At 59.2% G+C, this 16,549-nt stretch overlaps 2 protein-coding genes across 4 annotated transcripts; both read right to left on the bottom strand.

Annotated features, from left to right (window-relative positions):
* Positions 1-5,833: 5,833 nt before the first annotated feature.
* Positions 5,834-12,899, bottom strand: GMPPA (GDP-mannose pyrophosphorylase A). Of its 3 annotated transcripts, none has more exons than XM_081242458.1 (12): positions 11,839-12,899; positions 11,636-11,733; positions 10,645-10,748; positions 10,186-10,372; positions 9,767-9,826; positions 8,572-8,702; positions 7,407-7,541; positions 7,196-7,293; positions 6,981-7,114; positions 6,726-6,818; positions 6,435-6,603; positions 5,834-6,137 (listed from the first exon to the last, which is right to left on the bottom strand). In XM_081242458.1, exons 1-12 carry the CDS (start codon positions 11,876-11,878, stop codon positions 6,037-6,039), a joined length of 1,350 nt encoding a protein of 449 aa, XP_081098584.1. In that variant the 5' UTR covers positions 11,879-12,899; the 3' UTR covers positions 5,834-6,036. The 3 variants fall into 3 exon arrangements, with proteins under 3 accessions (XP_081098584.1, XP_081098585.1, XP_081098586.1); XM_081242459.1 differs by having other exon boundaries at positions 7,407-7,537; positions 8,574-8,702; positions 11,839-12,898; XM_081242460.1 differs by having other exon boundaries at positions 6,981-7,027; positions 11,839-12,896.
* Positions 12,900-13,536: 637 nt separating this feature from the next.
* Positions 13,537-15,388, bottom strand: SPEGNB (SPEG neighbor; the record flags this gene model as incomplete). Its single annotated transcript, XM_081241844.1, has 4 exons — positions 13,537-13,675; positions 13,873-14,014; positions 14,608-14,915; positions 15,261-15,388. The coding sequence occupies 4 exons, from the start codon at positions 15,386-15,388 to the stop codon at positions 13,537-13,539; spliced, it is 717 nt and encodes a 238-aa protein (XP_081097970.1).
* Positions 15,389-16,549: the final 1,161 nt, after the last annotated feature.

Here is a 16,549-nt window from a genome sequence, read left to right as displayed (position 1 = left end):
CACCCAGAGCCTCCAAGCGACGACAGACTGTCCCCATCTCTGCCCCCTGCCCAGGGGCAGCCCCCTCCCACGCTCACCCCTCCCTGCTAGACTACCAGACCCTTCCAGCACTTCCTCCCCCACCTCCTTATCCTCCCCAGCCTCTCTCTTCCCCTTTCTCCTGGTATTGATTTGTCTTTACTGGGTTTTTTTTCTTTTTAAAGGTGATTTAATTGCTTTTTTAAGGTTACTTCAGTCTGGGGCTCTGCCAGAAAAGCGGGGAACTGCCCCCCAAGCTCTCCCCAGCACTGGTTGCCGCCCAGGACTCAGTGTGTGTCACTAAATTGTCCTGCCATCCAATGAGATCACAGGGTCTTTCTCCCCAACATACTGGCCTCCATCAGGAGCCCGAGGCAGCCCTCTTTTCTCCTGAGGGCATGTCGGGGAGCCTTCAACCTCTAGAAGGAATGAAGTTGGGTGGTAAGCCGGTACTGGGGGGCGGGGCAGGGGCAGGGTGGTGAGGGGAGTTCTAGGCCACCAGGAAGTGGAGCAGCAGTTAGCTGCATTTCCTCCCCCCGCCCCCCCACTGCCCTACAGCGAGCTGTCTTCAATTGTCCCCAAGTCCTCATCCTCCAGTCTCCCAGGCCCCAGGAATATGGTTGTGCTCAGTGGGAGCACCCACCATGTCCTTTCAGCCCATTCCTTGGCCTTTTCCCCCCCACTCCTCCAGCCTCTTCTATCACCCACCCTGTCCCCTTACACCCCTCTCCCCTCTGGCCCCCGTCCTTTCTCCCCTCCCTTTCCCCCGCTTCCCTGCCTGCCTCCCTCTCTGCCCGGCTGCAGTTGGGTGATAATCTCCCTCATTTAGCCTCCCGGCTGCTTCCCCGGCTCATTGCCCAGCTGGTCCCTGGGGCCCAGCCCAGCTTCTTCCCCACCCCCATGCCCAGCCCTGCGCCCAAGCTCCCCCATCCCTTCCCTGCTTCCCCCACCCACTCCCAGGGGACCAGCTGCCCCCTGCAGTGAGCATCAGGGCCGAGTGTGGCTAGCCAGGACCCAAGCTGGGTGTGAGCAAAGGGGGAGGGGATGCCAAGGACCCTGGGGGTGGGAATGTGGGTGCAGGTTCGGTGGGGGGGCCTGGGGGGGGAGTGTGGAGTGCAGGGTCAGGATGTGAAGCCTCAGCCAGGCATCCTCTGCCCACCAGTTGTCCCCATTCCCCAGATTTGTTCGCAGTCCAATTCTCCACCCACCCCCCAGGGGCTGAACTAGGCTTCCTAACAGAGAGAGAATGGTGGATGGACTGAGAGGCAGAGATTAGAGTGCCATCTGTACAGCCTGACAAGGCAGGGCATGGGAATGGGGGGCAGAGAGGTAGGGAGAGCAGGAGGGTTCTGACTCAGAGCAGCTGGTAGGGGGCACGGAGTTTTTCTTTGGGCAAAATGCTCCAAAAGGTAGACCTGGAGACCTCCCAGGATCCTGCTTGCGGGGCTCCAAGGAGGCTCCAAGGCGCATCCCGCACCCCGAGCTCTGGAGTTCCCTCTTCTCCAGCAGGGGCCCGCAAGCTGAGCTGCATTTGCCCCTTCCCCCCATTTGTGGGCCTTAGACTCCCAGCCTGGGTGGCCCCACTCCTAAATGACATGACCCCCAAACTCCTAGATAGCATTCTAGGGGGAGGCCCCAGTCTCCCCCTGCTCGCAGAGTACACCCCTTGCCACCCTGCCCAGCTCAGACACCTGTCCCAGGCCTGGCTGTGCTGCGGACCAAGGCATGAGCCAGTGTGGGACAGACGTGGGCGGGAAGGGACACGGATGGGGGGTGCGGAGGCCGGGACTGGGCCAGGCCTGGCTGGTGAGCGAGCAGCGGTGACAAACGGGCTGTGCGGGGGCCGAGGGGCGGGGGGCGGACGGCGGCTGATTTATCTGGGTTATTTATGCTGCGGACGAGGCAGGAGAAGCGGTTAATGAGAGTTCCAGCGAAGGGGGTGGGGAGGCCCGGACGTGATCTGAGGCGACTGAAGAGGGTTAGCGTCCCGCCGCCAGGCCCTGCCCCCACTGCCCGCCAGCACTCTGCACACCCTACCCTGTCCAAGGACCAGCCCAGCCCTGCCCAGCCCTGAGCCCTCTCCTGTGGCGGGCACCAACAACCCAAGCCGAGGCAGTGGGTTACTGGGGTTGAAGAGGACCATGTCGAAGACTGAGGGGCTGCTGGAGGAACCAGGGGAGGGGCCCAGGAGATAGAGGGCAGGAAAGGAAGAAAGATGGAAAATCTTGGCTGGTCAGAAACTGACCAAGTCTGTGGGGCCTGTGGGGGAGGGTTGAGGCGGAAGGAGATCAGTGTGGGACTGGGTGGGCAGCTGCAACCTCAGGGCTGAGGCTGGAGAGAGAGCAAAGGGCATTGGGGTGCAGATCTGGTGTCAGCCAGGAGTCATCATGGGGGGCCTGAGAGGCAGAGACAGGCCAGGGGGTGCTGGTCAGAGAGAAGAGAGAACCGGGGAAGGAGGGGGGAAGAAGATCCCGAGAAGGAGGGGGAGAGGGCTTTGCAGCAGCGAAAGCTGCTGGGAGCAGATAAGGCAGCACAGCAGCAGGGATTAAAGCTCTGAGGGGCAGGGGCGGGGGACGAGGCGTGGGACACGGGGGTGGGGCAGGCAGGGAGGAGAGGGCTGAGGGCAAGACACCGGGGCCAAGGAGATGAGCGTGAGAAACGAGGGCTGCAAAGGGGCAGGATTTAATCAGAGGCCAGAGGTGGTCATCGCCTGGGAAGCGGGATGGTGGAGGCAGGGAGAAGGGACTCCTGATCACTCCTGCTGAGGAGGGGGGACTTTTCCGCCACCGACGGAGGCCCCATACCCTGCGCCTTTTGGGGTAGCAAAGCTAAGCAGAGGGGTGCATTGCTGAGTGGAGGATACTGCAGATTGTTGGGGACGGGAGTGCCCGGCCCTGGGAGCCGAGCTCTGGCTAGAACTTGGACGTGCAGGACATACAGCACCTCCTTGAGGTGGCCAGTGGAACACAGAGTGTCACGGGGACCTTCACCACACTCAAGGGTCCCAGCCCTGGGATGGAGACCCCATCACGTCCGGGGTGGCAAGGACCAGTGCTTCAGAGGGGGTTTCTTTGTGGGAAGAGGCATGGGCATGGAGGGGGGCACTGGCTTCCCCAGGCTCAAGCTTCGGACTCAGATGCCCCTTACCCACCCGCCCTGTTCTCCTGTTCTCCAAGCCTCCCAGAAGCGTGTGCCTGGGGAGGGTGAAGCCCCTGCTACCTCCAGGCGAGGGCAAGAGCGGTTCAGAGGTGGCCAAGGCGGTGGAGGGGAGCCTGGAGGGAAGGAAGGGAAGGAGGAGGAAGGGGTGAGGGCGGCAGGCGGGGCAGAGTAATTGCATGTTTGTCGGTTCTCCTGTCTCTGCACACGAGGGAGCGTGTGTGGTGGTGAGTGTAGCTTCGCCTCGAGGAGTCTGTGTCTGTTGGCAGAAGTGTCAGTGCATCTGTCTCAGGGGTCTGGGCTCTCCTTGGCCCCCGCCCCAACTTTGTGTTTTGGGGAGCGCGGCTCTGGGCACACCCAGCTGTGCTCCGTGCTGATGCGGCAGATGTGGCAGGGCCCCAGCTGTGTCTGCTTCCCGGAGAGGGGGAGGGGGCTGCAATCTGCTCCCCCATGATGGCTGCTAAGTGCCAGGGGGAGGGGATGGGGATGGGGGTGGGAAGGAGGCCCAGGCAGGAGGGAGCTGAGGGCCCTGCCACTCCCCCCGCCCCATCCTGGCCAGCCTGTCCCCAGTCTGCGTTCTTGGCTTGGCCTCTTTCCCCTAGCTGGCTCCCGAAGCCCATCCAAATTTCTCTCCACGCTCAGTCCCGGTCGGTCCCCAGCTCTCCTCCTCTGTCACCCCATCCAGCTCAGTGCTAGGGACCCGCCCCCCTCCCCGGCCCCCAGCTCGCTCCCCCTCGCTGATTTTACAGAATCATCTTTTTATGGAAACCGAAAAAAGCACTAATGGCAGGAGCGCACCCCTCCCCCGCATCCCTCCCCCCTCACCCCCTACTTCCCACCCCAGTTCCCTCTGTTCTCGAAGGGCCAGCACCCTCCTACCCTTACAGGGCCAAAGAGGTCCCAGAGGTGGTGAAGGGGGCTCCCTGCCCTCTCCCCTCCGGAGGCAGGGTACCCCCACACCCTGGGCTCTTGGCTGTGCCCTCAGAGGTGGAGGGATGCTAGGCCCTCCCAGGGCAGACTAGGCTGGAGAGGAGTGGGGGGCATCGGAACTTCTCTCCTTAGACCCCGCTCCATCCACCCGAGCACGCATACATCAGTAACGCCCTCTGCATGGGGTGGGGGGCGCCACAGAGACTTCAGCTTCACCAGCTCCCCTTCACTTTAAACACTGACCCCGTCGTCCCTGTCCAGTGCCTGTCCCCACCCCCACTGGGCCCAGGAGGGGGGGTCCCGGGGGCCAGGGCCTGACACAGACTTATTGGATTTCACGGTGTTTTGCTGAGAAAATAATTAAATTATCATATTTATGATGAAGCTGCCATGACTTCTGCCAACCACTCAGAACAGAAGGGTCAGGACTGGGGGGAGGAGAGGAAGGGAGCCAGCCCCTGGCCCTGCGGCCCACCCTTCTCCCAGCCCTGCCCTCAGGGGGTTGACCCCAGCCCAGAGGAGGCATCTGCGGACCCCTCCGGACCCCATACAGTGGTGACGGAAGGTGTGGGCTGGAGGCAGAGACTGCAGGGACCAAGAACGGGAACCAGGAGAAGGGCTGCGTCCAGGCAGGTTGTAGGTCAGGACCGCTAAAACCCCCGGTTGTTTCACATGCACACGCACTCTGACAGCCTGCAGGGCCTCCAGGGGCTGGGGGGTCACACCTAGCCCAATCCCCAGGCCACCGTCAGCCCAGCTCCTGAGAAAGTGCATCCTCCTAACAGCCCAGCTCTGAAGCTCTGAAATCCTGGGCTCTATCCCAGACCCTGGTGCTGATAACCAGGCCCCGGCACCCTGCTGCCTGCCACCCCTGCCTGCTGCCAGGACCCCCTCCTCCCTCCCACCCACGCCCTGCCCCCCCCCATTCTCTTCGGGTAATTAGATTCCTCTCAATTAGCAGATTACCATCATTACCCGCTCATCTGGCAACTAAGCTCCGCACCCACAGCTGGGGAAAGGGGGGCACCGGGAGGGGCACACGGGGGTCGTGGGCAAACACGAGAGATGGCTGGGTATCTCTGGGGCTTCAGGAATGTGGAAGGAAGACTGAGGCCCCCCAAAAGAGCAGAGCCAGGGAGGTGGGAGGTGGCCCCTCCCAGAATGGAGTAGCTCCCACTGTGCTTCTGGAGAGAAAGGCACCAGCTCAGGCCCACCCTGCCTGCCAGGGACTAGGAGGCAGATACCGGGCCTCGGGCGGGAGAGAAACCCCGACCCCGCCAAAAGCCAGACTGGGAGCAGATGGAGCTGGCAAAGCAGAAAGCAGGCCGGGCCGGGGCTCAGCAGCACCCGAGGAGGGCGGCTCCGGGAGATCCAATCTCGGGCCCAGCGCTCCCAGCCCGCACCCCACTGCCCAACCGAAATCCTCCCCGCTTCCCTTCAGAATCCTTCCACTCTGGAGCCTGAGCCAGGCCCAGTGAAGAGGAACAGAGAGGCGGCGTCGGGGTAGGGGTGAAGGCGGGGGCCAGCCGGCTGGGAGACTTGAGGGCCTTCCTCCAGAGCAGCGCTGAGAGGCTGAGGCAGTGGGAGGGGGAGATTTACCACGGCTCCAGATTCATTATTCATGAGCCCGAAGCAACGACTCCAATTTAAATGCTAATGTTGGGGGGGACTGAGTCAGCCGCCCCCCTTCCACTCTCACCCCCAGCCCAGGCACAAGCGGAGTCCTTACTGGCTCGAAGGTTCACCCAGGTTTATTAGGGAGTGGAGAGGGAGGCCACCAGTCCCCCGGCCACCCACGTTGCTCCCCGCGTGCGCGTGCGCAGGAAGAGCCTGGCTGGCTTCCTCCGGTCCCTCCTGGACAGAGGCTGGCCATGCAGGCAGGAGCCTCAAGGGGAGCGGATCAGAGTTGGGGGGAACTTCAGGCAGCCCCCCTCAGAGGATGATCTGGTTGGTGAAGCTGCGGCTCAGCTCCTTGTGTGGCAGAACAATCGAGTTCAGTATGAGCACCTCGGCAGGGATCCGGACGCGGCAGCCTGCAGTGTGGACAAGGGCACCAGGGGGAGGCCGTGGGGTGGGGAGGGGAGGCGAGGGGCAAGGAGCTGGGGGCCACCGCCATCCGGGAGGGATCCCTCCCTGCCCACCTGTGCCCTGGGCTCATGCCCCTTGTGACTCACACAGGACCTGGCATAGAGCAGACACTGGGTAAATGTTTGCTAAAGGAATACACACACACACACACACACACACGCACGCACGCGCGCACGCGCGCACGCGCGCGCGCGCTCCCACAGGGCATGGGCATCACCTGTGGAGGTTTCTCATAAGCATACCTAGGATGGTAATGGCAGGAAGCAGCTTCCCATCCTTGAAGAGGCTCTCACTGTCCATGTGGGCTCGGGGGTCGTTGGGATTGGGGTCATTGGGGGTACCCTCCACGCGGGCCCAGCGCCCCACGGTGCTCCCCCAGCCCACGATGCTGTGCAGAACACACGTGTGCTCCTGCCAAACAGGACGATGTGAGGTGAGGGGGTGAGAAGGGGCCAGACACAGAGCCCACGGGGCTCACCCCTCCCCTCAGCCTCCTGGGGCGCCATGGCTGCTGCGTGTGCCTGGGTGCCTACCTGCAGTGAGGCTCCATGGAGGACGATGCTCTCTCGGAGCCGCACACCCTCGCCTACGGTCACCCCCTCCCCGATGGAGACGTTGGGGCCCAGCTGTGGAGAAGAGTACAACCATAGCCTTGGAGGGCCCCAAATCCAATCCCCTCATAAAACAGATAAGGCTTGAGGCCATAGGACAGGCTGTGACAAAGTGGAGAGACCGCCACTCCGAGCACTGCCCCACCCATGCTTCCCCTGGGCTGGGCCACCACTCACCACAGCAGACGGGGCCACCTTAGCTGTTGGGTGGATGTAAACGTTTCCTAGAAGCAGAAGAGAAGACCTGGGGGCAAATACCCCAAACCACATCTGGTTCAGGGAGGGCAGGGATTGAGACTTCACCTCTGGATCTAAGGTCAGGAGTCACAGCTCAGAGGGGAGAGGGGGCTGGGCTGAGGGGCAAAGGTTAGGAATTGGGGCCGGATGGGTACCTCGAATCCGTGGACCCCCTGGGGTGTGCTTGGCCAGGCGTTCTGGGTGAGTGAGCTGGTACTGGCTCAGATAGAGGCGGGAGGCATAGAGGGCTGAGCTGGGGGCCAGAAAGTGGCACAGGGGCTCAGGGGCCAGCAGGGCCTGTGCCCACCACCCCGAAGTCTCAACCCCCAGGTGACCCAACCACCCCATCAGAGGGCCCTCCCATACCCTGCAGACTTGATCTGACTCCAGATACCGTCAGTGAGGTGCACATAGATCTGGCCCTGCCCGGCCAGGGCGGAGAACACATCCTGCTCCAGGCGGATGGTACCCGCCCCAGGCCACAAGGCTGACGAGTCCTCCCTGGCACAGAGGAAGGGATGCTGACATCAGTTCCCCAGCTGAGCCCAACCGGGGGCCAACAGTCCCTTGGGGGTAGGAATGAGAGTGAATCCCACCACCTCTCCAGGTCTGGTCAGATCTGCTCCAAAAGGATGCTCCCATCCCAGGAAGCTCTCCCATCACCCTCATACACATCACCCCCTCTCCTCCCTGAGCTGGCTGTGTCCCCAGGCACAGACCTGCTGCTCATCCTGCCCCACATCCAGATGGAGTTCGAGCAGACCCGGCTTCTCCCCCTTTTCCCATTCTCCCCCACCCCATCCACTCCTCTGAACCCCGCCTCCGGTCAACCTCCCTCTCACTCACTGGATGGAATGAAACACAGACAGACTCACCCCAGAGGAAGGCAGCTGGTGGGGGCAGAGACAGTCACAGAAAGAGAGAGAAGAGAGAGATGGTGGAGATGCCAGCTCAGCAGAAACAGACAGAGAGGCCGGGAGAGATGGAGAGAGAAGCAGAGAGATGGGTGGGGGTGAGAAGATGGTGATGAGTGAATGAGGCTTGAGATGGGGAGACGGGCTGGGGAGAGGGGAGCAAAGGCAGGGATCCACAGAAAGGAACAGGTTCCAGGCCTAGGAGGATGACCCTGGACTTTGGCTTGTGGCGAGCAGGGCTCTGGGGCACTCAGCCTGAGAGTACGTGTGTGTGTGTCTGTGTGTGTGTCTGTGTGTGTGTCTCAAGCCTGTGTGCACCCAACTGTGTGTGTTGCCGTCTGTTCTAAAAGGCATCTCTGGGACACACAGGGCTTGAGAGAAATGGACCAGAAGGGGAGTGGGCAGGCGGTGACAGAAGAGGAACTGGGATGGATAAGAAGAGGGATAGAATGAGGTTAGGAAGGGAGGGGCTGGGAGGCGCAGCTGGAGAGGACAAGCAGAGACGAGAAGGGGAAGGAAGGTGAGCGGGGGCTCAGGAGATGGAGCCTGCAGAGACTGGGGGGGGCGGTCTGTGGCCGGGGGCACTTGGGGTCTCAGGGCCATGGGGTCTGCCTCACACTTGCCCATCCTGCTGATTACGCTGGAAGACATCCCGAAGGGGCTTCAGGGCTTCCGGGGAAAAGAGATAGATGCCACAGTTGATGATGTCACTGACAAAAGTGCTGGGTTTCTCCACATAATGCAGGACCTGAGGACACAGCGGTCTGGGATCAGTGGAGGAGAGGCCACTGCCATCACCCCCTCAGAGCCTCTGACCTCCAGGTCCTCCCTGCTGCCGGAGTGGTCTTCCTAAAATGCAGACTGCATCCCATCTTGCCGCCGGCCTTCACCTTCAAGGTAAGTCTGAACTACCGGCCTTTCTCCTCCCCAGCTCCCAGAGCTTCCAGAACACGACTCCATGCTATTGCACGCCTGCGCTGGGAATGTCCCTTCCCATCTCTTCGTCTGGAAAACTCGGCTTCAAAGCCTAGCTGACAGTGTCACTTCCTCTGTGAGTCCACTCTGCCCCAGAGTTGGCGTCTCAGGTCTGGGCGCCCCGGCCTCTGGCCACACCTCACCGGTAGTACTTGTATCATTTGCGATGGCTGGTTTTTGACTGTGTCTCCCACTAGTCCCAGGGTTCCTGGGAAGCAGGGGTTGTTGTTCGGCTGTGTTTCCCTCACACCTAGCTAGTGCCTAACACAAAACTTCAAAAAAAGAAAAAAAATGTGTGTGTGTGTGTGTATGTGTGTATACATGTATTTTTAATACTAAAGCTGGAACAAATAAAAGGGGTGCATGAAAGTCAGTCAGGCTCAGGGGCAGGGAGCTTCACAAACAAGGACAGAGACCCTCTGCCTTGCTGATGATGCTCCTCCCTCCATAATTCTGGAGGCATGCTGTTTCCTGCCTCCTGGCCTTTGCACATGCTGGTCCCTCTACCTGCAATGCCTTCCTGTCTCCATCGTCGAAACAAATCTAAAACTCAGCTCAGGCCTTGCCTTTTCCAGGGAGCCCTTCCCCCCACCACCCAGACAAGGCTGGGTTGGGCCTCCCTTTGTGCTCTCATAGCACCCAGATCATTCATCTACTGTTACCCCTTCACTCTCAACGATCTCTCTAGAAGGGATATAGGATGAACAACTGAGGGTATGCCCCACCTGCTTGACAAGACTGGGGCCCATCCCAAAGCATTCCAGCATTCTCTAGAGGCGGAGTGGGAATGACGACACACAGAGCTAAGCGCCCAGCCAGCCCCCTCTCTGCTCTCACCTCATGCGTCTGTGGATTCTCTACGATGCAGCCGTAGTTGAGGCATTGTGTCCTGTTAGCCTGAAAGACAGACACACCGAGACAGTGACCTGCCAGCTCCACGGCAGCAAGGTCTGTTTTCTCTTTCTTTCTTTCCCTCTCCTATAGCCCCTGGCACGCATCCCTGCTGCTGTGGACAGGGCTGCAGCAAGCGTGAGAACTGACAACCGCCGCCACTCCTCGCCCACTCCCTACTGCTGAGCAGCCAGAGGGCTTGGGGTCTCTGCCACCACCTCCACCACTGCTGGGGTTTCAGGCACATCTCCCTCCTGATGCCTGGTCCCACCGCCTGGGCTGCCCCTGCCTCCCTGACATCCTGCATTCCAGAAACCTTTCTGGATCACCCTCTCTGCACCCTCCAGCCCCCCCGGCCCCCTCACCGTGGTGCCAAGGAGCAAGAAAGGGTGAGGCTGGTGTCTGTGGACATCCAACATAGTGCTCAAGGGGAAGTCGGAGCAGACGTCAGCGTTGAGCACGAAGAAGGCTTCGGGGCCTCCAGCCAGAATTTGGTCCCGGAAATGGTAGAGACCACCCCCTGTGCCCAGGGGGGCAAATTCTTGCAGGTACCTGTCCCCAGGGACCCCAGGGCCAGCTCAGTGAGATCAGAGGACACAGATACCAGGAGCCTGGGCACCTGACTCCTCCTATTCCCAGGGTTATACCTGCCCAAGGCCCACAGAGAAGGCAATATACTCAGGGATTCAAAAATGCCCAAATAGGAACCCTCCTAGTGTGTGAGGGTGAATGAAGTCTGGCGAATGCTGACTCACCCCACTCCCGAGAACCAGAGGCTTAAGGCACTGACCCCCCAGCCCCATACAGCATGTGTGCACAAACACCTGATCGGAAGATTAAACTCCTGCTGGGCAGCCTCTAGGAACCGGGTAAGGGGCTCATCAGGTTGGTAGAAGCCAATGAGCAGAATCTCCTGCATCCCAGCGACCTGGGGACAAGGGAAGAGGCTGGAAGAAAAAAATATCTGATAGGAGGGAGAAATCCCTGGGACTGGCCCATAAGTCTGGAGAGACCAGTTTCATTCTCAGCTATGGGGCCCCTGGGCACTCACTTTCCCACTCTGGCCCGTTTTCTCCTCTGGACAATGAGGAAGTTTAAAAGATCAGTCTCTGATCTTTTAACCTTTTATTATTCTATTATCCCCTGCCCCCTCACGTCTGAATTGGGGCTCTCCCTAGGGAAGATTTTGCCTACCAAGCTGCGTTAAAGAATAACCCATAATTTTCCCCCCATATTTATTATATGTCAATCTGAGCTTGAGATGAGGATATCATTTATCAGGTGCCTACATTGTACAAGGCACTTTACAAACATCATTGCAAGCTTCGCCACTCCGCAAAGCAGGTCTAATCACCTCCATTTTACAAATAAGGAAACTAAGGCTCAGAAAGGATGGGAAATTTGCTCAAGTCCTTACAGGAGGCAGAGACTGGATTCAAATAAAACCATGCCTGCCTCAACACCAAAAGCAATAAAGAAATTAGCTCCACAATGAGCAAAGGTATGAGTTCTGTGCTTTGCTATCATTAAGGTTCCCCCTCCTGCAGTGTTAAATTGTCTCTAAGAGTCTTGCCTGATCTCGCATTCCATGCTTTAAAAATAAATAGGAGTGCAATCTGAGCAGGAGGCCAGAGGAGACACTAGGTTAGAGGAAGACAGCAGAGCAGCTGTACCGCACATCTCCAGGGGGCGACATTCACATTTTCACTTGTAAATGGTGGTCCCTGTGGGAAGGTCATGGTTGGAAAAGGGGGAAATACAGCAAGAAGGAGATGAGCAGGAAGTGAGGTGGGAGAGGTGAGCCTATGGGGTTACCTGGGCACAAGCCTCAATGTGGTGCTGGATCATAGGGACCCCCGCCACAGGAAACAGTGGTTTGGGCACCTCAAATGACAAAGGCCTGAAGCGAGTCCCTGGGAGAGGAGAAAGAAGCACATTTCAGCTTTCTGCCTCCCTCTGTCCCCACCCCACCGGCCACTCCAGCCCAACCTCCTCCCCCAATTCCCCTGGCTCCTCACCCTTTTGAGGGCCTCCAATCAGGATCACAGCTTTGAGCATGATGGCGACTGCTACCTAAACCTCAAATCCCAACAGAGAAGTCAGGCTCAGATCTCACACCCCCAACCCAGGAACCTGACTCATACCCCAACCAAGCCCCAAAACCCCAAATAGCAACACTTAGTCCCCTCGGAGGATGTAAATCCGAAGTTCAATATAGACCTGCCCCGGACACACCACCTCACAAATCCCACACAACTCAAATCCTAGCCCAGTCTCCAGGCAGCCTTCCAACCCCACAGGGATTTCACCCAAACTCTGAAATTCACACCCCACAATTTGACCCCTAACAGACTTCCGTCTGGCCACAAATTCAGCAAACTCAGAAACTCAGCAAGAGGAGCCCTTCTCAGACCCCAAACCTCAAAAACCCGAAACCCCAAACCCACCGATTCCCAATTGTTGCATCCTCACTCTAGATGTTAAGCCCTGAACCCCAATAGTGAACCCTGAATACTGAACCCCAGACCCTGAGTGAGCCCCAAATATTTAACTACAGTCCTAAGAATGAATCCCAAGTATTGAACTAATACTGATCCGCATCTGATGCATCCCAAATCCTAGCAAAAAAGAACTATATAGGCTGAACCTGAATCCTAAAACCAATCTCTAGGTGATGCACCCTGACTCAAAAGACAGATTCCTTTAGCATCCCAAACACCGAACCTACCAAGCCCTGAGTACCGATACTGACGATAAGTACTGAACCTCTGGATTCGGAGAACTGATTGTGACCCTCCGAACCCCACAACTGACTAATAAACCCTAGCCTCGCGTAGCCAGGGGTTGTGGAACCAACACAAGAGCGGAAGTGCGGAGAGCCAGCCGAGGCCTCCGAGCCTCTCTCGGTCTACCGTCCGTCCTCTGCCCTCTACCCCTTTCGCCGCCCCTCCACCTGGTCCCTTTACCACTGGCTCCCTTTACCACTAGTCCCCTTTTGCCAGATCTGTCGCCCACTACTGCTTGCTCCTTCCGCGCACGTGTCTTCTCGCAAGTCGCGAGAACTCCTTCGCGGAGTCTGCCGGGAATTGTAGTTTTTACTATCTCCTTGCTTTCTAACCGAGGGAGGAGGTGGGATTTATGGGAAAGTACGGGGGCGTGGCCAAGGAATCTAGGGGCGGATATAAACAAGAGGGATGGCGCCTGAGAAGCAGAGGTTGGAATTTAAGATTAGGACCTAAGCTGTCTAGGAAAGGGTCCAGGGGTACCAGCCAAAGCCTAGAGCCGGGTCACAGGGAAGAGCGAGGCTAGAGACCTGAGGCCAGCCTTGAAATGGGAGGGCCCAGAGTGCAAACCCCCAGGAGAGGGTGGGGCTTGAGGTATACAAAAGAAGAGAAGGCGGAGTCGTAGACTCCTCTGCCAGTCTGTCTGGGAGGTGAAGGAACTTCTGACCGTGAGAGTTCTATCTCAGATTTACAGTCTGCAGAATGAAGCACTGGACTAGGCACTCCCCAGACATTCTGACCTCAACATTCTGTGACCTTGGGGTGTAGGTCTGGGAATAAAGCGTGGGTGCAAATGCAGGGGAAATGGCGTCTCAAAAGAACCGAATAGACGCGGAGGGTCAGCGAGAGCAGCTTTATTAAGCAAGATGAAGGAGGGTTGTCTGTCCCACCCACCCGGGGCTCCAGCCAGGGTGAAGGGTCTGAGGGTCCCTTTCAGGCCACGTCCACGCGAGCGAAGCTCTGGTCCACGCCCAGGCTGTTCTCCACGTACACCTCGTACTTGCCGCTGTCCTCAGGCGTGGCCCGGCGGATAGTCAGCGTCGTGGTGGTACTGCCGATCTCGAAGAACACTCTAGGTGGGAAGAAGGGGAGGGCAGGGCCTGCGGTCAGTTTACGCGCGCCCTGGTCGGGTCGGGCTAACTATCCAGCTCTGTTCTTCGCCTCCCAAATTCCCCGCCCCCATCCCACTCCCTCCCGTTTCTGGGCCCCGCCCACCCAAGCTCCTGCTCCAGGCGCTGTCCTTGCTGCAAGCCCCGCCCGCCCCCACACCTGTCGTCCTCATCGATGTCCTCCCCGTCCTTGGTCCAGCCCACGTCGGGCGCAGGCTCGCCCATGATCTCGGCAGTCAGCGTTACCGTGGTGCCTTTGCGCGCCTTAGTGTTATCCGGTCCCTTCTGAATCTTCGCCGGTACTAGAGGAAGGGAAAGGGCCACCCAGTGAGGAACCTAGAGGTGAGGCGGTCAGGGGCATCACCTCCCCAGCTAATACCCGGCTCTAAATAGGAGATGGATTTAAGCTCGCTGTGTGACGTTGAGCAAGTCTTTAGCCTCTCTGGGGCATCATCTTGTCAACTGTCAAACGGGACTAATCCTGCCCTTCGCAGAGGTGAAGGGAGGATCAAAAGAGATTCTAGGGGTGAAAGTCCGGGAATGTTCACACATCACGCGGCGCCTTGGAAATTGCCCTGGGCTGAGAGCCAGAAGACCAGGGCTCTGACCCTGGCTCTGCTTCTGTCTGGCTGTGACCCTGAGGCCCGGGAATCGAGTGACTGAAGCCCATAGCGGACTCCTTAGGCTGTATGGGACAGAATTCTGGGGTAGGAAAGGACTACGCGCGGCCGGCGCTGCGCCCTGTTCTGTGCCTTAGGCTGTGCCGGGGCTGGGCCACATCCGCATCCGGACTCTGGCAAGGCTCAGAGAGAGGTAAACGCGGCTGGAGCCGGCTGCGGCCGCCCGCTGTGTGGTGCTGCTCTGCACGGTGGCACTGCACCCAGGGCGCGCGTACCTTCCACGAGGATGCGTGCCGAGTCGGAGCACTGGCCGAAGGGGTTGGTTACGTTGATGCTGTACTGGCCCAGGTCTGCCAGCTCGCCATCGCGCACCACCAGTGCGACTACGTCAGGGTCCTCGAAGACGTAGCGATACTTGGGCCCGTCGCGCAGCTCCTTGCCGTCCTTGCTCCAGCGGATGAATGGGTCCGGGAAAGCCGAAATGCGGCAAGTCAGCTTAGCCGCGCTGCCCTCAATCAGCACCACATCCTTCAGAGGCTCCAGCACTCGCGGCGGCCCCTTCTCGCGCAGCTCCTTCCGGGACCTACCCGCGGCCCAGGTCAGGGCCCAGAGCTCCCATGACATGGCCCCGGCCGGCCTGCAGCCCTGTCCATCCGTACACCGTCCCCTGCCCACCCCCTCAGCCCACTAGACCCTTAAACATGGGGGTGGGTAGGGAAGGTGACGGCTACTGAATTGTTACCCTAATAAAATTGTCTACTCTGTGTCAGCCACCCTTCCACACCTCAGTAACTGCTCTCCCCTAAGTCCGGTGACCCTAGTGGTCCATGACACTGTGCTCAGCCCCCGTCCATCCCCCAAATGCAGTCATGAGCGTTCTGCAGCTCCAGCTCCCTTCCTCCAGAGGTTCTCCAGGGCTCCCCCTCACCTGTGGCCCCGGTAAGAGGCCTGGATGCGAATGGCCGCCCTCTGGACCTGGGGGTCCTTGATATCCAGGGTACATCCTGGAGGCGGGGCTGCAGCCACTGGTTTTTTGGCAGGAGCTGCTTTGGACATCTGGGGAACAGAAAACAAAGAGGTCCAGGCTGACACAGAGACTCCAAACTTCAGCCCTTTCCCTGCGGATTCAGAACATCTCCCGATGTGGGAGTGTCTAGGGCTGACCTGAGGATCTGAACTCACCGTGAGGGGTTGACTTCAGGACTCGGGTCCACTGGCTGTGTAGCAGGAGGCTCGGAGCCCTTCCAGATGGCACAGCAAGGGCGCGGGCAGGTGCTCAGCCCCAGGCCCAGGTTTTATACATCGCTCCTCTCCTTGCCTTGTTTGGCGTGGTTGTCCCAAGCCCCTGGGGACCCCAGCCCCCGCCCCCTGACCCAAACAGTCTCCTTATTTAGCCTGAGGATGCCTGGGATGCTAACTCAGCCACAGGGGCAGCCCCGGGGGGAAACCCGAGCGGCTCTGGGGTGCATCACACGCCAGTGCCCTGACAGCTGGGCAGCTGGATGTGGCCCCATGCCCTCCCAGAGCAGGAGGTAGCCATCCCACTCCCAGGAGGACCAGACAAGGCCTCAGGTCGACAAGAAACTCAGCTCCTTGCTGGGGTAGTTTATACTCAGGTCAGTCCCTGGACAGTGGGACAACGTGTCCTTCCTAGACACAGCCAGTGAAGGGGTGCGAGTGTTTGTGGAGGTGCCCTCGACTGAAGCCAGAATAGCGATGGACTTCACTGTCCATCTAGCCAATTATGAGAGGGCCACGTGGCAGTCAGAACCAATCTGGAAGCGCCTTACTCCCTCCACCCCAGGAGTCTAGGGTTGTCATTTCCACACTGTGCCTCCTGGTGGTAAACTGAGATAAACCTGGGGGGGACCTTAAAGATTTTTGGGAACAGCATCCTCTCCTGCCACCCCATTCCCACTCACTCCCCTCCATGTGACATGGTCAGGTCCGGCTGGGCTACACTGTCCCTGGAGATTGGCAGTAATACTGACTCTAAAACTCTGGGTCTGCCCAAGCCAAGCTCCCTCTCTGGGCATCAGCTGGTGCATAGGGGCATCAGAGCACCTGGGATGAAGGGGTTAATCCCTCCGAGACTTGCCTGGAGTCCAGTCTGCCCAGGCCAGGGCACCAGGTAAGCCTTGCTTGTATTCATTGTAACTGCCTGCCCAGGTGCAGAGCGCTGTCACCTTTTGATCAGAGCAATTTTGACATGGCTCT

This window comes from Mesoplodon bidens (assembly GCF_964165515.1).
Source record: "Mesoplodon bidens genome assembly, chromosome: 8".
Classification (NCBI taxonomy): domain Eukaryota; kingdom Metazoa; phylum Chordata; class Mammalia; order Artiodactyla; family Ziphiidae; genus Mesoplodon; species Mesoplodon bidens.
The sequence above is the reverse complement of the archived record's forward strand: the minus strand, read 5'-3'. Positions and strand labels throughout refer to the sequence as shown.